This window comes from Rattus norvegicus, chromosome 5 (assembly GCF_036323735.1).
Source record: "Rattus norvegicus strain BN/NHsdMcwi chromosome 5, GRCr8, whole genome shotgun sequence".
Classification (NCBI taxonomy): Eukaryota; Metazoa; Chordata; class Mammalia; order Rodentia; family Muridae; genus Rattus; species Rattus norvegicus.
In genome coordinates this window covers 29,551,430-29,578,773 of record NC_086023.1, presented here as the reverse complement: position 1 = coordinate 29,578,773, position 27,344 = coordinate 29,551,430, and the positions used below count along the sequence as shown (strand labels likewise).

Below are 27,344 nucleotides of genomic sequence, written 5' to 3'. Positions count from 1 at the left end.
TAATGTTGGCTATCAACCAACACACTGCCACTAGAGCGGGGTCCATAAAATTAAATTTCCTACTCACTACACTTGCTCCATACCCAGAGGCCTTATCACCGCTTACTACCGCAGACTTGTATTGTCCCACATTATATGGGGAACTTTTATTTACTAGCGGTTTCACGAGCAGGGTGGGCTGCCCTGTTTATTACACACGACTTCATAGCCTGGCACTTGTTGGCTATTCCCAGCAAATGCACTCCCGTCCAGGATGGTGGCAGTTCAAAAGGAAACAAATCCACCACACAAAGAAGAAAAGAAACAAAATTACAAGTCCTACCCACAACGGGTTAATCGGGGAGAAAAGCATTGCTCTACCTTGTATCCCCCTTTTCACTTGGCCCCTACACCGAGGCTTTCATCGTCTCTGCTCATCTCCAGAGAACTTTATTGTCCCTTACCCGGGAGCTTTATTGTCCCTTATCCAGGAGCTTTATTGTCCCTTATCCAGGAGCTTTATTGTCCCTTATTCAGGAACTTACCAACGTTGCAGTCCTGAGCCTGAAGAGTTCTGAATCCACGAGGATGTCCTCAGGTCCATGTACACGCCACCAGTTGGCACACCCACCTCGGCCAGCAAGGAAGACGCAACACCACCGGATTCTTCTCAACCGCCTTTATTGCAGGAACACCTCATTGTTGATACAGGGACCCCGAGGAACAAAGGCACTAGCCTTATATACAAAACAGGCTATGGCTGTATATTTGTCCTCTAGGAATTGGTGGAGCATGAAATACCTCATGAGCATGAATATCACCCCGGCCTTGTAGATGCTGGAGGTATGTCAACACATGCGCTGTAAGGTTGTTTACCACAAACGACCACCAGATGTCAGCGCCATCTTTTTATCTATATGTGCTGCTCCCTACACTTAAAGACTGCAATTTGGAGATTTTCTTGTTTATGAAGCTTCCATTAGAGCCTTTCCCTACTTTTAACATGCCTGCCTTTTCACACTGATTTGTAGATGTCCTACCACATGAGTTCCTTCCCCATTACTAAAACACATGCCGGAGAGTCAACTTAATGAAGGGGTGTATGTTGGCCAACAATTGGAGGCCACGGTCCACTATGCAGTTTGAGCAGCTTTCTATATTGTATCCACCCTGAGAATGCAGAGAGCAATGAATGCTTATGCTCCAAGCTCTTTTTCTTTGTATTCAGTCAAGGCCTCTTGATTGATCAGTGCTGTTCACTGTTAAGATTTATTGTCCAACTAGCCTGACCCCAGTAATCCCTCAGGGTATGCAGAAGGTTATGTAATCAAGGTGTGGTATATTTCTTCAGGTTCTTGTGTTTTTGTTTTACTTTTGTGTGTGTGTGTGTGTGTGTGTGTGTGTGTGTGTGTGTGTGTTTTGACACAGGGTCTCACTGTGGGCTGAAATTGGTCTTCACCATGACTGATTCTCTATCTCCAGGGTATTAGAATTACAGGGCCTAACCACCACATTTGTCTGGAAAGCTCCACAGACCTAAATCTATTTGTTTCTTGGGATCAAAAAGAGAATCTGACAATGGTCAGGTTAGGCCCAATGTCTTTGCTTCCTTCCTGCTGCCTGCTGGTTGGAATGTAGAATTCTCAGCTATCTACTACCATGCCTTCCTGCGTTCCCACCACCCCCATGACAATAATAGACTAGACCCCTGAAAATGTTAAGTCCAATTGAAAGTTTTCCTTCCTAAGAGTTGTCATGTTCATGGTGTCTCTACATTGCAATAGAACATTGACTACGACACTGGTTCTATGTATGATATTAAACAACTGTAAACTCAACCAGGCATGATGTTAGTAGAACATCCAGGTGAGATGATGTTGGGGCTAGAAGCTTACAGAGAATCCCAACCAACAGATACCTGTAAGGTCTCATGGACAGGGCTCTGTTTTCTTTAGTGTCTTCTTTCTGTCTATCTTACTGATTTGTATTTTCCCCATGAAAAGAGTGTAAAAATACATTGCCTTCACTAAGTCATCTTTAGCCTTCCTTTTAAGGCCTGAGTTTATGGGACAAGGTTTCTTGCTAGAATCTTCACCTTTGGTATATTTCTAATCTCTGGACTCTTGGGCCCTGAAGAACAAAATAAGAACCAGGTTCTCAGAGACTTTCAAAGAGAAGAAATGAAGTCCATGAAGTCAGGGAATATTTTTGCCAACCCAAGGTCAAACTGATTCAAATCAATGCTGGCCCACTAAATTGTCAGAGCATCTTCAAGAGAGAAAGCTCCCAGTACTAGGGAGATACACTGAAATTTGAGTTTTTAATCTCATTTCAGATGAAAGCGACATGGACTGGGAGGCAGAGGCAGGAGGGTCTCTAGGCTGTGTTAAGTCTGGGCTGTGCATTGAGAGCCTTTCTCAAGAGAACAGCCACAAGGAAGTGACAGGGAAACAAGCTGTCATCTCTGGGGATGTCACTTTATATGATTTGGTGATTTACTCCTATGAAAAGAAACTCAGATGTGGGGCGACAGTCTAATGGCAGAACCTTGTCTAGCACAGACAAATAGAAGGACAGGAAGGAGGGAGGAAGAAGGGCCAAAGATGAGAGATGCTACAGGCATTCACATGTTAAGAATGCTGTCCCTAAGAACTGGAGGAAAGCTAGCTGTCCCACACTGGAGCTATGCTCACAGTCGACTGCAGTTCAGAGACTGGAGATGATTGTCCCTGTGTTGCTGTACAGAAAGGACTGGAACAATAGCAAAGACAGTGGCTGCACCCGTTTCATGGGTGCTTTAGAGCAAGAAACCTTCCAGAGAGGTTTCCAACTAAAAATGTTCAAATGCTACCTCTGAGCTTTAAAATTTTATAGCTTAGGTAAAATCAGGTTTTTCTTGTTACTTACAAATGAAGTTTTCAAGGTTTTCAAGTTGTTCCTGTAGAGGGAGCCCCAGGGCTTGAATATTCTGACAGTGAACCTCCCCAGGCATCTCCCCAGGGGTCAAGATTTAATATGGGCACAGTGGGTTATTTTTACACAGCTCTTTTTGTTTGTGTGTGTGAGCTGTCCCTTGTGGACAATAGCTTTTTGTTTTCCTCAATGAGGAGTGTTGCTCATTTGTGAGCCTTCATCAACTCAAAGTGAAATGGTTAAAAATATTTATCCTGTTAGAATAGGCTGCATCTTTTTAAAAACTCATCAAAAAACAACAACAATGAAAACAAAACTCTGGCTTTTCAGATGACTTATACCAATTCACATTGTTTACCTAGCTGTAGTGCTTTAAGAACACTACTTAAAAGGAAAAATAAACTTGGTTTACATAAAAAAATTAAACAAAAAAAAGTTTCAGAGCTGCAGAGGAACAGCCTTGAAGGATGCTACTGACATGGAGACTCCAGGCTCAGCCTCAGCCCATGAAGAAGAGAACAGAACACAGAAATCATCCTGTTCCTGCTAGAGCTGTGGCAGCCCACACCTGCCCTCCTGATGCTTGGGGAACCGAGACAGGAGAGCCTGGAGTTTGAGGCTACAAAGGGAGGCACTGTTCTTTCTCACTATCAAGCCTAGTACAACACAAAACAGCACATCTGTGAAATCAGCCTCTCCCGCTCCTGCAGTTGCAAAGGGAAATAGGATGTAGCTTTGGACAGTTCTCAAGTTCCTTCTGAGTCTCCCCTCTCCAGCTCTGAACCCAGTTCTCACCAGTTTGTTGGATATGAATTCTATGATCGCAAATTGATGTACAAAATCTTTTTCCTATAATCCAGCTTTTCATCAAAGCCACTAAAACCAGAAGCTAAACAAAAAGCCACAGCTTCTTAAGAACTTTTTACTTCTTTCGTTTTCAAGGAACCAGGCCACCATCAAGGAGACTAAAGCTGGGGTGGGAAGAGCATGAGAAAGTCTCAGAGGTGTTGGGCCTGTACTGAGAAGATCTTTTCAGATACCCTGGAAGGCTCTGAACTCACAGATGGGATTTAGACATGGGACTCTTTATCCCGGCAGCTAGATGTGGAAATGGCAGTTCCAACTCCTATTTGGGGATGGCTTACGCAGGGAGATTGGCTCAGTGGTTGAGAGCATTGGCTGTTTTAACAGAGAACCCAAGTTCAACTCAAGAAGAACCTGTCAACTCACAACTGACAGGATCTGATGCCCTCTTTGGCTTTCTAGAGCATCAGGCATTCATGTGGACACCACATACTTGCAAAAAAAATACCCATACACATCACATAAATAGTAACTGATAATCAAATAAATATCATGTGTGCATCCTGAAAAAAAATCATGGTTGTTTAAAATAAAGAGAAATGCAATGATATAGCATCTCCCTACCATTGAGAAATTACTGCTATGGACACTTTAGCCCAGCTCCTCCTCAGTACTGAAGGGTGAGGTGTCACTGAAGTATCACAATGTTTTGTTACCTGCTTGCTTCACTCAAGCATCTCTACCTTTCCACACAGCACCCTTCTGCCGGTTAGAATTGATGTGTTTTATAAAAAGTGTAGAGAGCCTTTGGGGGCCACTTGCTTCTAGACACTTGGCAGGAATCTGACATTATCAGGGCAAAAGACTTCAGCTCAAGGTGGAAATCTGACTTTGGGCCAGTACTCAGGATATAGGCCCTGATTAAGAACATTTACTTTTGAGTTAATGCAAAGCTCAGAGCAGGCTCAGCTGAAGCCTGTGTGGCAATCCTTTGGTCTTGGTCATCCAGATTAAGCCCCAGAAAGATGGTTCCAGGATTTTGTTTATCACCTTGCTTGTTCCTTGGCTCAGAAAGGATCTGACCGTTCTGCATGTAATTAAAGTGATACAAAAGCAGACAGAGAGAAATAAAGCTGCTTCAGCCTCAGCACTGGCTGGAGTTGTGTTAATTGATGTCTAATTGTCTTTTTTCTTTTTTTAATCCTCACTCCTGCCCTGCATAACCTTTGAATGACTGAGCTGGCTTGGTCGAAAAGGAAAAGAATACATTTTATAGAGTGTGGTGTGAGGGGCACTTCAGCGGGCCCATGCTGAGGCATCCTCCCTGCATGGGGACTCATATAGAATAAAGTTTATTTAGGGGCATGAGAAGGGGAGTTGAGGAGGGAGAAGAGGCAGAGAAAAGGAGGAGACAGAGAGAGAGGGAGAGGAGAGAAAGATGGAAAGAGGGAGAGAGAGAGAGAAAGAGAGAAGAGAGGAGAAGAAGCTGGATAGAAACATGTGAAGAGCAATGGGGGAGGGGAAGAAAAAGGGAAAGGGGTCAGGGAAAGCAAAGGGTTTAGAGAGTCAGAGAACATAAGAGAGGCCAAAGAGTCCTTTTATAGCAAGCCAGGCCTACCTGGCTGTTGCTAGGTAACTGCTGGGTGGAGTGTAGAATGAATGCCAACATTAACAATAATTCTGGTAGAAATGCAAACGCCTGCATCCAGTTCTCAAAAATTCCTTTGATGGTCCCTTTGTTCAGACACAGCCTGGTTCCCGACTTTTTTGGCTCAGGACCCACATTCTTAGAAACTCACTAGCTTGCTGAAGACTTGGCCTGCTGCTCCTGCTGAATGGCCTGCTTCTGCCTTCTGTTCCGCAACACTGACTGGATGCTAGGATTCATTCTTAGGCATTGTGATGTTTGAGCTTTACAAGATATATTATGTTTATTCATCTCTCTCTCTCTCTCTCTCTCTCTCTCTCTCTCTCTCTCTCTCTCTCTCTCTTTCTGTGTGTGTGTGTGTGTGTGTGTGTGTGTGTGTGTGCACTTGTGCACCTGAATGCCACTGTGTACTGTGTAGTAAAGTGTAACTTTTGGGAGGAGTTCTCTCCTTTGGACCTGATTCCAGGGATCACACTCAGGTCACCAGGCTTGGTGGCAATCTCCTTTACCTGATGAGCTTGTTGGTCCAGTCTGAGCTTTCACTGATCCCTTAGCCCCTCTCTCACCACCGACCACAAGACAACCATCTCTGCAGTGTTACTGTTGTTCCTATGTGACTTTCTTATGTCCCAACAACTGAACATTTTAATTAGAATTCAACATAGTAACTAAATTGCTAAATTTAATAGGAATTACAGAATGTGGGCTTTTCTGATTCTGTCTTGCTTTCCATATTCTTAATAAACAGTCTTCTATACAGAGGAACAGTCATCATTTGGACCTATTTGGTTTCCTTAAGATACATTTTTAGGAAGTTTCGATGTTTAATTTGCTCCTCAAATACCAATTTTCAACTAGGAAGTGAGTGTTCTATGAACTTCAAATGAGAACTCACTCAATAGATTTTTTAAAAACACTTTTGAGTCATTCAAAAGCTGTTTCTACCTCCTCTTTGCAGGCTTCAGCATTCCTGGGAGGCCTTTGTTTTCCCAGTGAGAAAGCAGACTGTGGTGGAGCAGTGGATGCACTGACACTGTCTCTCCTCTTGCTGTGCCTTCCATGCGGATGCCTGAAGCCTTGGAGGACTGAGTGGTAGAGTTTCCTGTGTCTTCCAGAGGAGAAGGAAACACCATCCAGAATCCATCTTGCCTGTGTGGAGGCCAGAGGACAACCTTGGTTGTTACTCTTCAGGTGCCTTCACCATTTTTGTAAAATGGAGTTTTCATTGCCTGGGAATAGGACAGGTCAGCTGGGCTGGCTGGCTAGGGAGGACATGGAGTCTCTGTCCCCCCAGCAAAGGTGTGTGCACCACACCAGGGTTCTTTATTGTGGTTGTTATTTTATTTGGCTTCCTTTGTTTGGACTGAAGTTCATCACCTGAGTTTCTGGCTCCATGGCTTCCCATGGGAGCAGGAAAGGACATAAAATGTCTGACTGACTGTGTATTGTGTATGATTGTCCTTGAGTCTGGTATAAACGTGAACCAGAATGTTGTTTCTGGCTCCGTCTTGCTTGGTCACACTCAAGGCTTAGGCGGAACTTCTTGAAGGTTTTGTTACACAACAAGGGTTGTGTAATTCTGTAAAGTCCCTGATTCTTACCTCCAAGATTACTAAGACTTTACCTCCTTTCATTTTTCCTGTTTTAGGCACAGTCTGAATTATGTAGCTGAAATGTGGAATAAATTACTAATACTAAAATTATTAAGTGTTCTTAAGTTAATTAGGGCACAGGCCAAGCTATTGGGAAAGACTGGATCTGCTGCAAATATTGAGACTTTTCCCTTGCCTGTGATAGCCCAAAGGTAGGCAGCCAATCCACAGAGGGCAGCATTTCTCTGGCTATTCAGGGCCACAGGTCCCTCTGTCTGCTGAGCCATTCTCTAGGGATTAGGGTTGACCCCATTTTTCTCTAATTTAGAGAAATGCCATGAGGCGACTGCTCCTAGCCGGCCAGCTGCAGGGCACCCTAGGATGGTTCAGTCACTCTCACCACACTGAGATACAGAGGAGGCAACTTCCTGAAGCAGCAGATCCTGGTGCTCTGTCTGCCAAGCAAGCTGCAAACCTGAGGACGTGGACTTCATGGTCATTTTCTCACGAGAAAGTAACTTTCTTTATAGCTTAATTAGACAGCAGCACCTCTAACATATCTAAGAGGTGGACTGCTGACATGTTTCTCAGTCTGCAAGGAGGTTTGGGTCACTAAGATCCAAGATATGATATTGCTAGGGAAACAGCTTCTGGAGAGAACTAGAAACAGTGGGAAACTTTTATCCTGCTGAAACTGAATAAACTGTGCATTGGCTGACTGGGCTGTGTCCCCTCTGTGTCCTGGTTAATGCGACCTTGGGACCTCACTGTAACAGACTGTAGTGGTGAATTAATTACAGTTTTGGCTCCTTAGTGCAGTCATGGCACCTGCCCAAGAGTTCTGATTTTGAGAATGAAACACACACACACACAAACACACACACACACACACACACACACACACACACACACACACACACAATCAATGTCTGGACATTTCTAATCCTCCTGACAGCTACCATACATCTCCCCTTCTACCCAGCATCCCAGGTTTAACACCTTTTAAATCTATGTTTTATCTCTGCTGCCCTGTTACCTTCTGGGAAACACCCCACTCCCCCAATTGGGTTCTATTGCCTTCCACCTACGTTGTAGGCTGCTATCTCTCCTGTAGCTCTTAAATCTGATCCTTCTAACTCTGGATCATGGTGATTCTCTTCATCCTCACCTCTCTTCCAATCCCTTGCTCTGTCTTTCTGTCTTTCTGTCCAAACATTGGCAATGGCAACTCGGAGTCCTCAGGGACCCTCAGGTCTGGAAGTGCAGCTTTTGGGGAGCCAAAATAAGACAATTCCCAACACCAGATATTGATACTTTACACATACATTCTTGATATGAATAAAGCAACTATTTTTAAGAATATAGGAATTTGATCCTCAGAGCTAGGGAGGGTAAACACAAATAAGAAAGTGGCAGACATTTTGCCTATGGACTCTGTTCATATGTTTCTGGCTAGAACTTAGTCACATGCAAACTCTTGGTTTGAGAGGCACCTAGGAAATCTAATTCATAATTACCACCTCTGTACTCAATTAAAGATGTAGGAAATGTGAAGGGACGGTAGAAAATAATAGTACACACTCTCTCAAAATTCTCTTAGGCCTGTGGGTTTGTACTCCAGGGACCCTGGAGGCCTGCTCTAACCAGAGACACCCGAGGCCCACCCTAAACAGAGACAGTACTACCTGACTCCCAGGAGACCAGCTGTCACAGCGCTCTACATTCCTCCAGTGAGGCGGGGTCCAGTCAGAGACACACATGACAGTTAACACCAGAGATAAACAGTAGGGGAGAGGCAAACTCCAGGTCATAAACAACAGAACCCAATGCAAAAATCTGCTGCTCACTCAGAACCTATAGGCTGCTTAACCATCATCTGTAACAGGGTATCTAGTGCCCTCTACTGGCCACTGAGGGAACTGTATGCAGAGGGACCACAGACAAAAGTCAGCCAAAGAACAATTCACCAAAATAAATAAAAATGAATACATTTTTCTTTCAAAAAGGCATACAAATGTATAGTCAAGGCAAACAACACCCAAGAAAACACAAAAATTAAATATTTCATAACAGCCCCAGAGTGCAAAGAAACAGCATATAAACAATCTCGTAAACTTATAATAATTCTATATGTATATCTTGAAATAGCACTTGGAGTAAGCAACCAGGCTGTAATGCTCTTACAAGTTCCATAGCCTCATCAACCCTTTCTAACAATATCCACCTGTTTGATTTTTCCTTAACTACAAATATGTATGAGTTAGAATCCTGAGTCTGTCTGTGATCGGACTGTAAACTGTAGTCAATGTAACACTGGCAATCATTAACCACAATCTTTAAGTTTCCCTTATAATACCAGAGCACAACCACAACTTTGGAAAGCAAAACTCACCCTCCGACAAACAATCTATTCTCCAAAATCCAGTCTCTCCAAAAACTCCAAGTCCATTCCTGGTGCTATAAAGTATGACCGCCAAGTCTTGCATATGAACGAACGATGGTGCAGGCTCTAATACCTTAACAAAGAGACATTGCCCTAAATTCTTTTATAAGTCCGGTTTCCATGATAAAAGTTATATTAAAATATTATCCCAATCTATACCTGTTTCCCTGAGTTGGCTCATGCCACATGTTGTCTAGAATGACTCCAGGTTTAAGCCAACTTTCTGTTACCAATGTTACCAATTTTTAACCATACCCAATAACTTAAAAGCCAATAACCTATTGCCAATATATGTAGAGTGTATTATACATTAAAACCAAACAGAAAAAAATAAAGTGACTACACATATCTTTAGTATTTGGATCAAACACCATTCTTACTTTTTCTAGCTGTCATTTTAAAAGAAGCACCTTGTTACCTGTTGAATCCAATAATCCAAGTCAAAGATTTCTCTAAGAGAAACAGCCATCAGCTCCCTTACCATAGAAGCTTTGAAGCTGCTGGCACCTTTAAGGTCAGCTAGTGTAAACATTTAGCCAGCCGCCTGGGGAGCTTCCCCAGTGGACAGACCTAGGCTCCTAGCTACATTCCTCCATTGAGGCCAGATCCAGTCAGAGACACGCATGATAGTTAACACCAGAGATAACCAGTTATCTATGATGCAGGGTTTCCAAAGGTCAATTAAAACTGCTTTTTATTTATTTGTTCCTTTCTTGAAAGGACTTAAAACTAAATCAAGGGGGGAATCAACCAGCATTTAAAGTTTCAACCATTTTTTTTTCTTTTAAACATGAAACAGAAAACATTCAAGCAACTAGAAGCAAAACCTAGCCATAAACTGACAAACATGGACAGCTTGGTGCACCAAGGACAGACAATAGACATAGAGGGAAGGAGCTAGATGGTGTCCCACCAAAAGACCCAGATATCCTACGTAATGGACCCGGAGCCAGAAATAAGCAGTTCTCCAATAGGAGCCAGGAAGGAGGCAAGTGGTTTCCCACCTCCTTCTGTCCCCAGGAGAGCTCCAAAAAAGCTTAAGCTCATTTCCCTTCTTTCACAAAGCATCTGTGGAGAGTCCAGAAGGACTGTTTCTCTCAAACCCATTTTCTCTCTTGTCTAGGTTGTAAACTGTCTCTAATCAGGGTCCAAAGACTAAAAGCATCTATGGGAATTGACTTCACTTCTCTAGATTTTAGCATAACTCTAAAAGAACACATATACAAAAACATTTTATCATTATTACCTTGTCCCCTTTTGCAAGGTTTACTCACCACTAGCCCAAATCTTTATTTTTCTTTGCATGTGCTTTCAATTCCTACGGTCCTTCTGAATTCTGCTTACTGGGGCCTTTCCTGGCTCATTTTCTCCATCTCCCTGTCCAATGTTACCTCCTCTTCTGCATCAGACTCATAGCAAGTTGAATCAGAGTCACTGCTGTCCCTACAATTGACTCTTTAGTATGTTCATCCTGTGCAGTTCCAAATGTTCTTTCAATTTCCATATGTACTTTGACCCTCGCATTTTCACTAAGTAAAGCGTCCTTCACTATCCTCCATAAGGAAAAGGTAGCAATTGGAATGTTCTCTGATCCCCCATCCTGGAGGGCCTTCTGTAAATCCCATTTAACCTGTTTCCAATCTGGAATACTCAAACCTCCATTAGCTATAAACCAAGGACTGACTAGTTCTATAGTTTTAACAAACTCTTGGGCTATCTTTACCTTAATACCAGTACCTTGTTGTTTGAGTAAACTTACAAGCTGATCTACAACCAATAATGAGGAACTTGTAGCTTCCATCGCTAAGACAAAACCTTTGTAGCGCTACTTACTTCTAGATTTTCCAGTGGTCACCACTTGTCCCCAATACGTTCCGCTTCCTTGCCGGCTGGCCTTTTGGAATGATCCCATCAGGTTGTCCTCTCTTTCCCGATCTCCATGGGACCTCCAAATGAGGACGCCTGTGCTGCCAGTGTGTAAATATCGGGCATAGGTCTGCAGGATTGAAAGAAAACACGTACACGGGTCACCCGTTTTCAGAGAGTGCCACCAAGGCTTTACTGAGATCTCCTTATATACCCGAGGCAAAAGCCATGGAAAAACAACAAGGCAGGTGAAAATCCCCAATCAGGAAAACAGGAAAAGTCTGTATGGTGGACAGTCCCAGGCCCAATCAGGGGCATAAACAACTTCTTAACAACAAGCTGGAAGGCTCGGTGGGAGAAAGGGTGCCATGGAAAGTCCCGCCCCAAATCAGGGGCCAAGAGCAGCTGCCAAGGGTGTAAACAACTTGCTATAGCAGGCTAAAAGGCTCAGCGAAGGGGAAGGGAAACACCCCAAGGTAGGGCCCAACAAATCCTAGGAGCTGAGATGACCACCAACAACCATGGCTTCCATGGCCGGGTTCCTGAGCCGCCAGAAGACAGCATAGCAGCAGGATGGCTCATTGGTCAGGTTCCTGCTGCAGCTCAGCAGAGGTGATGTGCAGCCTGTGGGATACACGGAGCCAATCACGTCGTCCACTGTGGGCCTCGCCTTCCAAGCGGGCCGCTCCACTCTCACAAATGATTTTCTGACGTGGCAAACCATTGGGCCACATGGCATAGAAATGCCCTGAGCTCCCGCCTGCAAGGTTCACTGTAGGACTCCCGGGGGCCGAAGAACAATGCACGGTGCAGCCCAAGGAGGAGTGGTGTCAGCTTTGGTCCTGGCGTGCACACACACACACGCACACACACAAGCACGCACATGTAACACACACCTGCAGACACAAGCATGTGTGTGTGTGTCTGTGTGTGTGCCTGTGCGCGTGCCTGTGTGTGCATATGTGTGCATGTGTGATGTTTTGTGTGTGCATGTGTGTGTGCGTGTGTGTGCGTGTGTGTTACATGTGTGTGTGTGAGCATGTGTTGCAGCTGTCTGATTTGTCTCAAGTGGGCTCTGAATGCACCAGGTGCCAGCTGGGCGCACTCCTCACAGCACTCAGTGGTCAGCGCAAAACGACAAATGTGCACACAGTACTTGTCGAACCAGGGTCGCAGATCTCGGCACCGAGTCTCTCCCGAGTCCGTTTTGCACAGTGGTCAGCGCGGTCCGCACGGAAGGGCACAGAAATCGCAACTCACGCACACCCAAGGCTGGCAGGGAAAATGCGGTGTGGGGAGAAGCCAGGGGCGGGGAAGGAACCCAGGGAAAGGATGGGCCGACGATATTCGGGTGCCAAGCGCTGACCACCGAGCAGGGCCTCAGATCAGGGGTGGTTCCGGTGTCGGGGAGCTGACCACTGACCAGGGCCTCAGATCCGGGGCGGCTCCGGTGCCGGGGGCTCGGGTGCCGGGGGCTCTGCAGGCTGTGTGTGTTGTGTCGAGTCCGTCACTAGGGAGAGAAGACACAGGTGAGGAGGGTTTCACCTCTGCCCTTCCCAAGTCCCTGTCAGAGGTTTAGACTTAGGCTGCGTGCACATCCCAGGCCTGCCTACTGCCCCTTACTGCCCACTGCCCCTTACTGCCCACTGCCCCTTACTGCCCACTGCCCCTTACTGCCTCCGTGGGGACAGAGCTCAGGGCGAGCCAAGAGAAACAGAGGTGGAAGTCCGGCCGGCTGCTCAGAAAGCTGTGCCTCGATTTCTCCATCTGCAGAATGGGCTCGCTTACGCTGAGACTAGTGGATGGTGGGATCTGATGCCTTCACAGGGGTACTCATCCCTCCAGTGGTGGCTCCGTGTGATGACGACTGCTTCCGGGACCCCCCCTCCTGCACTCCACCCCTGGAAGTGCTCAGGGACCCCAGGGGTGGTTAACAGAAAGTCTGGCTTCCTCTCTTTAGCCATTTTCCCACCGAGAAGCTTAGAGACAGATGTGGAGCCAAGGCTGTAAGCCCAGCCCTCAGGAGGAGGAAGCAGAGCATCGGAAGTTCAAAGCCACTTCCGGCTACAGGCGTGAGTTCGAGGCCAGGTCCAGACTCAGATGTACAGCTAAGGACAAACGACAAACGGACAGGACCGCAGTGCAGGTTCGGAAGCAAAACCCACCCCAGCCCGGAATGGGAGCGCCCAGGACGCATGTGGTTCGACAGCCAAGAGGTGGGGTGGCCCATGATGCGCACACAGGGGCTGCGTCATTTGCGTACATAGTGGCCGAATCATTTGCATATATAGGGGCTGTGTCATTTGAGTATACAGGAGCTGAGGACTGGACAGAAAAGCCCTCACCTGGGGGCGCCTCGCACATCGAGGCTTCCATCCGGGGCTCCTCGCACACCACGGCTTCCAGGTTCTCCCCCTTCATGTAGGCTTCCTCCAGGCCGCCTGCGAATGGCAAAACAAAGGAGGCCATGTGAAACAGAGGAGCCCTTGAGACTGAGCGCTGCCCACTGAGCCCTTCGTGCAGGGACATGGACGGAGGATCCAATGATTGGGCTCTGTGCTGTCCGTGGCACCACGCGAGTCCAGGGAGGGAGAGAAGGAGGCAAGCCTGAGGGAGCGAGTGAAGGACACGGCATGTTAGGAAGGGCGGGTGGATGGGCAGGGAAGCCTAGTGGTTTCTGCAGACCATAGGCAGCACTGCTGTACTCACGCAGGACGCTGAAGCAGAACTTCCGGTGCTGGTAGGAGAGGTAGCCGGACACCGCTCCGAGAAGGGCCACGGCCAGGGTGCTGACCAGGCCCGCTATGGTGCCGGGGTCTGTCACTGCGCCTGCGTACGGAAGAAGGGGCGGAGCTGAGCACGTGACTGCAGCCTCCGGGACTCAGCTGCTCCGAGGTCCCCAGGTCACACTGGCTCGGAGGTCCATGACCTTCACGTCTATGAGGCGGACGCTCAGACCGTCCTAACCACGTGGGTCGCCTACCCTGGGGCGGGGGTCTTCATGTCGCCTGCACTGCACAGCTGAATTTCTCTGGTGGTTTGGATGCGAGCCCCGCCCCCCCAAAGCCCTGCGTTGACTACTGCAGCGTATGCGGCAGGATGGAGCAGTGGGCAGCGTCTCAGAAGGAACTGAATTCCAACAAGGGACGCAGGATTGCAGTGCAATGGATGCCAGGGATGGTTCTGTGCCCAGTGCTTACGCCTAGGGATCCCGAGGTGAGCGGCCTTTGCGGCTTAGGTGTCCACCCCCTTCACAGTTGCAAAGGGCAGCAGGGTCAAGGGTCAAGAAACCATGCCCTGTAGCCTGCAGGATCAAGAGCAACCCAGGTTTTATCTCCTTTTAAATCGTGCAGATGGCGACGGGAATTAACACTCAGGGCCGGCGGAGAAGCGCAGCCCTGAGGCCAGAGTGGGGCCAGCGTCGTTTTCCTTGTGATCCCAACAGAAACTTTGGGCCGAGGATACCCACCGGATCCAGGGTCATCATGGCTGCCATAACCACCACCGCCACCTGGAGGAAGGACAAGAGCACTTAGTGTGTGCTCTGACCCCTGTGACCCCTATGACCCCGTGACCCCGTGAGATGGTGACTTCTGTACACTGAGCCCTTGTCACACACAGTGTTCTCGAGGCCCTGGCTTCAAGTCGAGTTCTTCCCTATTCACTGGGGCAGCTGCACTGAGCAGCCCTGCCTCACAAGGGTGGGAGCCAGGGTTCTCATCCGAGAGATGAGCAAGAGGAAGTTCAATGGCACTGCAAATCTTCTCCACATCTATGCCAAACATGAGTCCGAGCACAGACAAACGCAAACACGTGAGACCACATCTGACATTTTCACATTTAACAAGTTCTTAAACGTCAGAGAGACGCAAAACAGGGGAATGCGGACAGAGGTCAGGGAGGACATCAGCCCTGCTTATAAGGGTCACAGGACAAAGGTCATCATGACAGAACGTTTCGTCTGCTTATGGTGATACACTATCACCACATGGCAAGCTGTAGGACTAACACACACAGACACACACACACTGACACACATATGCACACAATGCACAGACATACACATGCACAGACACACTCATACACACATGTGCACACACATGCACACATAGACACACACACATGCACAGACACACACACATGCACAGACACACACACATGCACACACAGACACATAGAGACATACACACACACATATGCACACAGACACACACATGCACACAATGCACAGACACACACATGCACAGACACACTCATACACACACATGTACACACACATGCACACATAGACACACACACATGCACAGACACACACACACATGTACACACAGACACACAGAGACATACACACACACATGCAGACACCCAGACACACACATGCACACACAGACATACACATGCACAAACAGACACACAGATACACACACATGCACACACAGACACACATACACACAGATGTGCACACACACACACACACACACACACACACACACACACATGAGTGCTACTCAGCTTTAATTCTCTTACCCATCTGTACTGTATGACAAATAGGAACCTGAATTAAACTGAGCTACATGGCTCTAGCATTGCAATGGCCCAGATCAAAGTCGCAGCCTTCATCCCTCTTTGGCTATTGAGCTCCACTCATTTTCTCTCCCTATGGCTGAACCCAGCCCTTTAATGGTTTGTATGTGCTTAGTCCAGGGAGTGGCACCATTAGTGGGTGTGGCCCTGTTGGAGTGGGTGTGGGTGTGGCCCTGCTGGAGTGGGTGTGGCCCTGCTGGAGTGGGCGTGGCCCGGAGGGAGTGGGTTATAAGTCTCTCAGTGCTCTGCTAGCAGCCTTCAGATGAGGATGGAGAACTCTTACCTCCTCCTGCACCATCCTGCCTGGACGTTGCCCTGCTCCTTCCATGATGATGATGGACTGAACCTCTGACCCTATAAGCCAGCCCCAGTCACATGTTGTCCCTGTGAGAGCTGCCTCGGTCACGCTGTCTGTCCGCAGCAGTAAAACCCTAAGTAAGTCAGAAGTTGATACCAAGGCCTGGGTATTACTGATAGGCCTGACCATACTTTTGTTTGGAAGAACGTGAATTTTGGGACTTTGGATTTGGAAAGCCACGAAATGGTTTGAGTGGGGACCAATGAGCCATCCTGGCAGGAAGACTTTGTGGCTGTGAGTGAATTTAACTGCATAGACCTGGCCCAGGAGGCTTTAGGGAGAATAATTTCAGTGTGTGGCCTGAGATTGTTTTTGTGGTGTTTTGGTGAAGAATGTGGCTGCTTTTTGCCCCTGTCTGAAGAGTCTGTCTGAAGAGGCTAAGGTGAAGACTCAGATTCATTGCAGCGACAAAGGAAGTCTCAGAAAAGCCCAAGAGACTTTGTTCTCTGGTTAAGTCTCAGGAGGAGAATTTTGGGCAAGTGCAGCGAGATTAGTAAAGAGACAATATATAATATATTGTTCGGGAATTAAAGGGGCACCCACAAGTGAAACAGAGCCATGTCTGGACCCAGCACAGAGGCCCTAGCAGATGCTGAGCGGATGCCAATGCCCACATGTACTCAAGACAGTGAAAAACTATGCCTGTGTGAAATCTTCTATACGCCCATATACAGATGTTCACAGCAGCACAGTTCTTTCATGACGGCCTTCGGTCTGGAAGTCCATCCACTGACAAATAGCAAAGTAAAATGTTTGGTAATATATGGAAAAGGGCTCGGTGGTATAAATTATTATAAAACGATGAGGAGAAACTGGGTCAAGGGCATGAACATGAGATCACGATGTACACCGACTTTCTAAAAACACATATATTCAAAGACATGAAACTGTGACCAGGACAAATGCCCTGTTCTGATTGAATTTGCAAAGATTACAAAACTATGATGCTTGCCCGATTGAGGTTACAGGGACGTTGTCGCTATAGCAACCACCTTTACTTGGATGGACCCCATAGTATAAGAATTATTATTTCAGTGAGGAAGTTGTGCTCAGTGGTTTGAATAAATCTTGTCCCCACAGAAACTTGCAGTAAAAAGCGTGATGCTTCCGTTCGGTGCCACAAGAGCAGGCTGTGTTGTCTCATGGGCCTGTGCCCATTTGCCCTTTTGTTTTTCTGCCATGTTAGGGTGCAACATGAATCCTTCACCAGATATAGCCACCCATCTTGGTCACCCGGCTCCCAGAACTTGGAGGTAAAAAAAGTCTTTCCTTTATTAATATTACTTTAATTATTAATTATTAATTATTCTTATAGGGAAAGACAATGGGTTAAGAAATTGTGAATAAGCTCTGCTGTTAACAGAGGTGTCAGACCTTAAGCATCTCAGATACAAAGACGACAATGCATACACACACACAAATACACACACTCTCACACACACACTCATACACACACATACACACTCTCACACACACACTCATACACACTGTCACACACACTCACATACACACACTCACACACTCACACACACTCACTCTCTCACACACTCACACACACACTCACACACACTCTCACACACACTCACACACATACACTCTTACACACATACACACACTCACACACACACTCACATACACACACTCACACACATACACATACTCACTCTCTCACACACACATACACTCTTACACACATACACACACACTCACACACACACTCACATACACACACTCACACACATACACATACTCACTCTCTCACACACACATACACTCTTACACACACTCACACACTCACACACACAGACTCACACACTCACACACACACACAGACACACACACACTCTCACACACACTCACACACACACACGTCAGCCTCCAGTCCTGCAGAGTCTGCCCCTCTCTGACTGCAACCCAGTTTGTGGCTCCCAGCGAGTGCCTGACACATCTGGTTGTGAAGGACACAGAGAATCATGGGATGGTGGAGTGATTATGTCAACAACTGCTGGGGACATCTTGAGTGTCTCAGGCTTCCAGCAAGACACAGCAAGGGCTTTTAAATATTTTTAAAACGTGCTTTTATTGTCTCAAAAAATAGCAAGAGAGGTAGGTGTTTTTAAAGTCAATAAATAAAGCTATGCCAGGTGGCGCCACCCTTGAACCTAGAGAGCTAAGTCAGGAAGCTCGTGACATCCAGGCAAGCTGGGGCTGTAAAACAAAACCCTGCTGAGAAAAAAAGTAATAAGAACAGAAAAAAGTAATAAAAAGGGGGAAATATTGCTGTAAAAAACATATAATTACTAAAAAAAAATAAAAGGGAAAATATTGCTGCAAAAAAACTTATAATTGCTAAATAAAATCAAACAGAAAAATTACTCCAAAATGTACTGTCTGGCTAACGACCAGGGAATACAGTATTCCTGCAGTTGCAAAATCTCTCTCAGCCACGTTCGTCCATTTCCTACCACAAAACTGAGACTACTTTGTAGGTAACGCGCTGTTATCTACATCAAAACAACCAGTGTTAGACATGAAGAGCAGCTCAACAACTTCCCTATGCTCATGCTGCACTCCCTGATGTGTCTCCTCACCATAGAACAGTATTTCCCCACGTTAAAGCCAGAAATATCATGGAAACAACTCCAAAGAAACCTCTTTGGACCTCTCGTCCACACTACAAAAAGAACAAGGCCATTTGCAAAAAATGGCAACAGTGTGAGTCCTGAAAGGTCAGAGGAGGAGGAAGAACGGGGGGGGGGGGGGGGTTGCACACCACTCACTTCGAGAAATGCTGGAGACTCAGGTACACATTCGCAGTCAAAAATGTTGTCTTGAGGGAAAATACACAACGCATAATATATTACTTGACAAATCCATACCAGAATGACTGAAGCTACATCATAAAGCCTCGAGTCGAGGAAGTTTGCTAATTGAGCTTATAAGGTATGGAAAGTATGTGATGCTTCCCCTTCACTCCCCATCATGAGCTTGTTTTTCGGTGGAAGGGACGGTGTCTGTGAATGTCACCCATGTTCCTGTGTCATCCTTTGATCTTCTTTTCCGACACCTACGGTGATGGGTGATGGAGGGAGTAACCATAGCCAACAATTAATTATTCTTTACAAGACGAGCTCCAACGTGAGCCCAATTACAGAATTTCCCGACACCTCTTCCTTGCTAAAACAAGTACGCTTAATGAAGAGAAGCCCGCAGTCTGTCACTCAGGCTTTCGTTCCCGTGGATGCTTACAGAGGTAACCCCTGCCCTTCTCTCCCCATCTAGAAATAACAATTGTCACCCAGGAATAATTGGCTTGTTTGCTGGGTTTGCCCTTTAACTTTTTTTTTTCTTTCCGGAGCTGGGGACCGAACCCAGGGCCTTGCGCTTCCTAGGCAAGCTCTCTACCACTGAGCTAAATCCCCAACCCCGGGTTTGCCCTTTAAATGCTCCGTGTCCTCATGACCCCTGGAAGTTTCACTTAGAGGCTTTTATGGCTTTTTCCTCAGGATGACACGTGTTTCTGGAGACAAACATGACTGCGGGGCATTTTAAGCAACAAAGAACACTATTCCCATATGCAAGGCACAGCGCTTGTGAGAACGAAGCAAATGCTCAACTTCAGCCTGGACTCGGGAAGAGGGGTCTTGATGGACTCACAGCTTGAATCCTTCGGACCCTGCTACAATTTCTCCATCATAACACGGAATAATAAACAAAGGGTTTCAAACACCACAACTTATCATTCCAACATCTTGTCACAAGTGATTATGTCAAAGGTCACAACTGTGGCATGTGACACCTATGGGTTCCAACAGGAACTTGCCTCGCCACACAAGACTCAGACTTCTCACCCCATCCAAGCTTAAGATCCGATCTGACAGATGTGTGGAGAAAGGTTTCAGTCATGAACAGCTGTGGAAACTGCAAACATGAGCCTTGGGAAGGACATGACTGTTCAAGGGGCAGCATGCAGATTTTATGATAATCTCTCCCTGGTTGTGTTAATGGCTATTGAAATCTACACATGTGATAAAATTTCACACATACACACACACACCAATACACGCCCATACACACACATAGACACACACACACACATAGACACACACACACATACACACACAGACACACACACAGAGAAACAAACAGACACACACACACATACAGACATAGACACACGCACGTAGACACCTATAGACACACACACATACACATACACACACAGACACACACACAAACAGGCACACACACACAGAAACAAACAGACATACACACACATACACACAGACACACAGACACACATACACATAGATATACACACATAGGCACACATAGACACACAGACAAACACACACACACATAGGCCCACACACATAGACACACATACAGACACACAAAGGCACACACAGGCACACACATAAAATGAGATCTAACATAATTTCCAAAATGTCAATAGGTGACTTTATTGCACAGATAACAACTTCTGATTAGAACGACCAACTCTATGGTTCTACAATAAAGGCTCCTTGGGCGAGGCCGGATGAAGATTACGTAGGAGTTTTCCTGAACCGTTTTAAAATTCTGACTGGTGCTACATTATTTTTTTAATATAAACGGCTTTTGTTTTTTTAGTTGATTGTTTTCATTTTGTGTTTTGTTTCGTGTGTCAGACTGGTAGACAGTCTGATCCTGTGGTTTAATTTTCCTATACATTTAAACACAGTTAAACCTCAGGGAAGGTTACCTTGAAATTCTATTGCAAAGTAGCAAAGCTCCCGTGATCTTTAAGGTAAGAATGGATTGTATCGGATGATAAACAGTACTTGGGGCTCAGACCTGGCAAGGAATGATGTGGGACTTTTTGTCTTTTTTTTTTTTTAATTTTTCATTAGATAATTTTTTTATAAATTGCTTTTTGTATTAATCTTTCTTTTTTAATTTTTTATTAGATATATTTCTTTACTTACATTTCAGATGTTATTCCCCTTCCCACCTTCCTGTCTATCAGCCCCCATCCCCTGATATCCCCCACCCCCAACATTTAGTCTTTTTAATTGAAAATAGATTCTTCGCTCACACAATACATCCCAAGGACAGTTTCCACTCCCTGGGATCCAATAGGAGGGAAGTATATATCTTCCTGGGAAGGGGAAATGGAATCCAAAGGAATTTTGTAAACATCTGATTTGCTAGGGGCATCTTTAAAATGTGCGCCATGTTAAGTTTGAACCCTCGCACTGCATGGAAAACTGGCTTACGAGGTGCACCTAGGTAGTGGGGACACCAGCTCATGCTTAAAGAGCAACAGAGCAAATGGGTAGCATCCCAGGATGGCTCACAAATGAGCCCCCACCCGCAAGAATGAGAGCCCACTGCACATGACAAGTGCACATGTCGAAGGCTGATTTGCCAGAGGCTGAGAGTCACATGTTTTACCTGGCGGCAAATGGTCAACATTTTAAGGAGAATCCGTGTGTTGTCAGACAAAGCAACATTCCTACCTTTATTCTTGTCAGGTTTGTATCCCCCGCCTCCCAAGATGTCTTCGAGATCCTTGTCTGACCAACCTACAGAAAAACCACACATTTCAGTGGCAAAAAAAAAATAAATAAATAAAAATAAAAAAACAAAAATCTCAGCAGCAAACATTTGGATTAAAGTTGTCCATGACATGTGAGTGTTCTTCATGGTACTGAGAGTGTGGTTCAGTGGCACAGCAGATGTAAGGCCTCAGAACCACGCCTTGTGCTCACACTAAGGATTGATGGGGGTAGAAGGAGGAGGAAGGGAAGGAGGTTGAGGGAAACGAAAAAGGATTAAGGTGGTAGGCAAAATTTCAACCAGCCCCTCAGATTGATGACTGCCGATGTATATGTTCTGTAGAACGTCCAATCATCTCGAGTGTTTGACCACAGAGAGAAGAAATACGATCCTATAATTAAGTTCAGATGAGACGCCGTCCCCCTGCCTCGATGGCAGCTCTCTGAGGCTCTGACTCTATAGAAGACTCGGCTTCCTAAATGAACCAAGGAAATTAATGCCTTTCTGCAAAAATAAGTCTCAACTTTCTCACGATCTGCGACCCAATCACAGATGACCGATACGAGAAGCAGAATCATTATTAACCATAGTTCAGTGTTTAAGTTCATATCTTCCTGAATGTCCTATGCTCTGTGTGCAAAGTGTGCTTGAAGCCGTCCCGCTGTATTCCAGAGGACAGGGGGTGATTCGCTATGGCCCCTGGAGTCACTGTTCCTTCTCTTACTTGGCTTTGTCTGCTTTGTGTCGTGAGACCACTTTTGCCAGGCAGAATGAACGTCGTACCAACTGGATGACTTGGGAAGCATTTCTTAAAACTGAATGAAATGAATCCGTCAGTCCAGGACAGCCAGTGATGGTGCTTGTCAATGAGATTGTGGGTGAAGCCTTTATAAGCTACCGTGAGTCTTTTCTCGTGGTACGGGTGGTGTTAGCAGCAAGTTAGACTTTTTATTACAGCACGCGGCATTACACTGAAGTTTTATAATCCGTAAGAGAACAAGGTTTTCCAAACGACTAACCTGCAATGCTAGAAAACAACAAATGGGCACAAGTCCATTGAACGGGTGTTGTAGTTCAAACGTGAAATGTCCCTATAGGCTCCTGAGCTGGGACGCTTGAGGCCTGCTTTTGGAAATACATCACTGAAGGTGACATCTGGGTTTTACTAGCCCACTTCCTGTCTCCGACTCTGCACTTCCTGCGTGTGGATACAACGAGAGCAGTGGAGTCGTAGCGGGGCCTCATCCCTTCTAAAATGATAAGCTGGAAGAATCCTTCCTCTTCTCTCTGCTTGCTAGGTTCTCGGTCAGGGCAACCAGAAAAGTAATGAAAGGGGAACTAAGTGAGGAAAGGTTACTAAACACTTTCTAAAATGTATTATTCATTTATATGTCTGATTTAAACCCTTTTGAATTTAATTGTATTTAAGTGTGTGTGTGTGTGTAGGTCAGAGGACAGCTTTCAAGCTGCATATCTCAATATGAGAATCCAGGTATCTCCTAGCAAGACTGACATTCTAGAAATTTCTAAGAAGTATAAAATAATGCCACTCTCTGACAAATTGTTTGTATTTTGACACACAGACTCATACAATGTGCTATTTATGTTAATATATATTTGTTTAGTATTATTTTATACTAATAATACTGATTTTTAAAAAAATTAAATATAGAGATGATAAACATAGATCGATATAATACACACAGACAAAAGTTTTTGAGATTCCCAATAATTAGGAGAATCCCAAGACCAAAATATATCAGCACCACTGTTGTGGGGTTCTCCTACAGCTCGACGTGGCCCAGATCTGGCCCAGATCTACAGTACTCTGGTGTCTCAGAACACCATTGCAGGTATAAGACAAACCATACCAGGAACTATAGCACTGGCCTGTGATATCCTGCATCTAGAACTTACCTCCTCCTTCTCCAGTACTTGGCTTTTTGGGGCCATCTAGATCGTTCCGATCATCCAAGGCATCTTCCAAGTCAAAACCATCAAGTTCTGGGAACCACAGAACAAAAGAGATAATCACTGCTGTGCTGGGTAGTTTTTATGTCGACATGAGCTAGAGCCATCTACAGGGAGGGAACCGTGTTTGAGAAAAGGCCTCCATAAGCTCAGGCTGTTAGGCATTTTCTCAGTGATTGATCAGTGGGGAAGGACACAGCACACCGTGGGCATTACCGTCCCTACGCTGGTGGTCATAAGCCAAATAAAATAAACCCTTTCTTTTCCAAGTCGTTTTAGATCATGGTGTTTAATTATCACCGTAGAAATGCAAACTAGGACACCCACTGAAACAGGTAGCTGATGTGGAAAATCCTTCCTTCCTTTTCTCCTCTGAGAGCTTGTCTTACCCATAGGATTTGACGGTGCTCTAGTTGTTCCTGGCCTTCTCGTTGTAGTAGTGGTGATGTGGTCCCATCTCTCTGAAAGTGGGAGGGAAAATAGCAATAAAAAATAATTAATAATAAAATGTATACCTACATCATAGTTTAAGGAAGTCACACCATGAATAGACCATCGTTAGTACTTATTAAAGCTCCTATACAACCTCATGACTACCTGGAAAAAGATGGCAAAGAGATGGAACAGGTTTAAGTGAGGGAGATTCTAACCATTCTTCTTCATAGGTTGGGGACCGAGAGACCCACACCTCACCACTTGACCAGAGCTAGAACATGAGCCCACATCTGCTGCACACATGGAGTAGGGAATTCTAGACGATCCCTGAGACCTTTGAGCTATGGTTTCCTCCACTGTTAGAGCAAGAACTGAACAGCAGATTACGATGCCCAGAGATGAATGTGCTGGCGTTGTCTGTAATGTGCAGAGAATGGTTTTATAAGCTAGCATTTATGTGATGTACAGAGAACTGCTTTACAAACTGAAAGTGGTTAAAGAAGCCAATTTGACCATCATGGAGCTAAGGTTCTGGTGGGCTGGTGGGGTAGCTCAGAAGCAAGCATGCATTTACATGGAGGTCATAGGTTGTTCCACAGAACAAACGGGGAAAAACAAGGGGGAGGAGAGGAAAGAAAGGAAATCTGGAGTTGGCTTTTTGAGAAAAGTAAGCAAGATTAAAAACTTGCTCTAATGACTCAAAATTATAAATGGGAGAGGAGGCATTGCACCTAATACTAAATAAGTAGAAAGGAAACTACAATGGACAATGTATTCCAACAAATCAGACACGCTAGAGGAAATGGACAGAATTCTAGAAGCACACAAACTATTAAGGTGATTATGAAAAATCAAAATATAAATGGATGAATAATAATTACAATAATCAACAACCTCCCAACAAAGAAATATCCAGGTAAGAGAAGGCTATAAAAATGAAATCAAAGAAAAGTTAAAGCTAATCCTTCTCAAATCCTTGCAGATCTGAAGAGGAGGAAATAATTCCAAATTCACTTCATGAGAACAGCATGACCCTCTCTCGAAGCCAGACGAGAATGCCAAAAACAAGCAAAACTACATGAATAGAGGCAAAAATCAAGGAAACATTACATTAGCAAAGAGAATGAACAGCACATTTAAAAGATTGCACCTACGATCAAAACTGGATTCATGTCCAGGACACAGGATTGCTCAACATAACTTAAATCATTAAACATTAAAAGTATGAAGCATAAAAATCATGTGATCATGTCAGGTATAGAAAGAGAAACTGACAAAATTTAACATCTTTTTGATGACAATTCTCCACATATCAGCCGTAGAAGCCAGAGTGGTTAGCGGGAGTTGTCAACTCAATGAGTTCTAGAACCTCCTGAGAGAGAGGCCTCCAGCAATATGGTAGGAGATCATCTTGACTCGGTAAACTGTGTTGAAAAGGAGCACCTACAGCAGATGACATGGTTCTTCGGTCTGAGATCCTAGCCTGTACACAGGTGATGGAGTGAGTTGAGTGTACGCCATCATCGCTCAAACTGGGCAAAAATAACTCTCCCTTAAGCGGCTTCCACCCTGGCATTTCTTACAGCAACTAGAAAAGTAATGTCACGCAACGGAATGAAGACCACACAGGATGAGGGACCAGGGATGTAGTCAAGGGGGAAACACTGAAAGATTTCCTTCTAACCTCTGAGAATTCAGAGCTATCCTGGTCTACAATGGTGTACCCGACATCACTGGGGTTACACAGTGGGACCTTGTCTCGGCCTAAGTGAACAAAATGAAAATCCTCTCTGACACAGGAGCGTATTTGAAAGGAACGCTCCATATGCACAGACTGACGCACTCTCAGGAGCACCAGGCGATCATCTCTGCAGAGAGTTTCCTTGAATTACAAAACAAAGACTACGGTGTTTACCGGAAGTCCCACACCCGCGGATCCCGGCCCGCAGCCGCTCTCTGCTCCCAGACCCGGTGAGAGAGAGACCCAACCGCCTGGTCAGGTGGGCACTCCTGAGGCTGCAGAGCGGAAGAGACCACCAACACTGCTCACCCCTGCCCACATCCCTGGCCCAAGAGTAAACTGTATAAGGCCTCTGGGCTCCCGTGGGGGAGGGCCCAGGAGCGGCAGGACCCCTGCGCCTGAGACACCGCCGGACCCTGAAGGAAACAGACCGGATAAACAGTTCTCTGCACCCAAATCCCGTGGGAGGGAGAGCTGAACCTTCAGAGAGGCAGACAAGCCTGGGAAACCAGAAGAGACTGCTCTCTGCCCACACATCTCAGACGCCAGAGGAAAAAGCCAAAGACCATCTGGAACCCTGGTGCACTGAAGCTCCCGGAAACGGCGGCACAGGTCTTCCTGGTTGCTGCCGCTGCAGAGAGCCCCTGGGCAGCACCCCACGAGCGAACTTGGGCCTCGGGACCACAGGTAAGACCAACTTTTCTGCTGCAGGAAGGCTGCCTGGTGAACTCAAGACACAGGCCCGCAGGAACAGCTGAAGACCTGTAGAGAGGAAAAACTACACGCCCGAAAGCAGAACACTCTGTCCCCATAACTGACTGAAAGAGAGGAAAACAGGTCTACAGCACTCCTGACACACAGGCTTATAGGACAGTCTAGCCACTGTCAGAAATAGCAGAACAAAGTAACACTAGAGATAATCTGATGGCGAGAGGCAAGCGCAGGAACCCAAGCAACAGAAACCAAGACTACATGGCACCATCGGAGCCCAATTCTCCCATCAAAACAAACATGGAATATCCAAACACACCAGAAAAGCAAGATCTAGTTTCAAAATCATTTTTGATCATGATGCTGGAGGACTTGAAGAAAGACGTGAAGAACTCCCTTAGAAAACAACTAGAAGCCTACAGAGAGGAATCGCAAAAATGCCTGAAAGAATCGCAAAAATCCCTGAAAGAATTCCAGGAAAACATAAATAAACAAGTAGAAGCCCATAGAGAGGAGACACAAAAATCCCTGAAAGAATTCCAGGAAAACACAATCAAACAGTTGAAGGAATTAAAAATGGAAATAGAAGCAATCAAGAAAGAACACATGGAAACAACCCTGGATATAGAAAACCAAAAGAAGAGACAAGGAGCTGTAGATACAAGCTTCACCAACAGAATAAAAGAGATGGAAGAGAGAATCTCAGGAGCAGAAGATTCCATAGAAATCATTGACTCAACTGTCAAAGATAATGTAAA

At 45.7% G+C, this 27,344-nt stretch overlaps 1 protein-coding gene across 10 annotated transcripts in view; it reads right to left on the bottom strand.

Annotated features, from left to right (window-relative positions):
* Cd99l4 (CD99 molecule like 4) overlaps positions 1 to 27,344 on the bottom strand; it is a 65,257-nt gene that overhangs the window by 6,544 nt on the left and 31,369 nt on the right. For 2 of the 10 annotated variants that reach the window (XM_039110935.2, XM_063288204.1), the window contains 7 exons: positions 24,089 to 24,160; positions 23,646 to 23,732; positions 21,689 to 21,754; positions 14,715 to 14,756; positions 13,955 to 14,074; positions 13,591 to 13,686; positions 11,410 to 12,755 (listed from right to left, as the gene is read on the bottom strand). In XM_039110935.2, coding sequence (XP_038966863.1) covers positions 12,676 to 12,755; positions 13,591 to 13,686; positions 13,955 to 14,074; positions 14,715 to 14,756; positions 21,689 to 21,754; positions 23,646 to 23,732; positions 24,089 to 24,092 — 495 coding nt within the window. In that variant the 5' untranslated portion in view covers positions 24,093 to 24,160 and the 3' untranslated portion in view covers positions 11,410 to 12,675. Of the gene's footprint in view, positions 1 to 524; positions 6,574 to 11,212; positions 11,376 to 11,409; positions 13,687 to 13,954; positions 14,075 to 14,714; positions 14,757 to 21,688; positions 21,755 to 23,645; positions 23,733 to 24,088; positions 24,161 to 27,344 lie in introns of those variants that run through there. The other 8 variants (XR_010066450.1, XM_063288203.1, NM_001419510.1 and 5 more) reach the window with 8 other exon arrangements.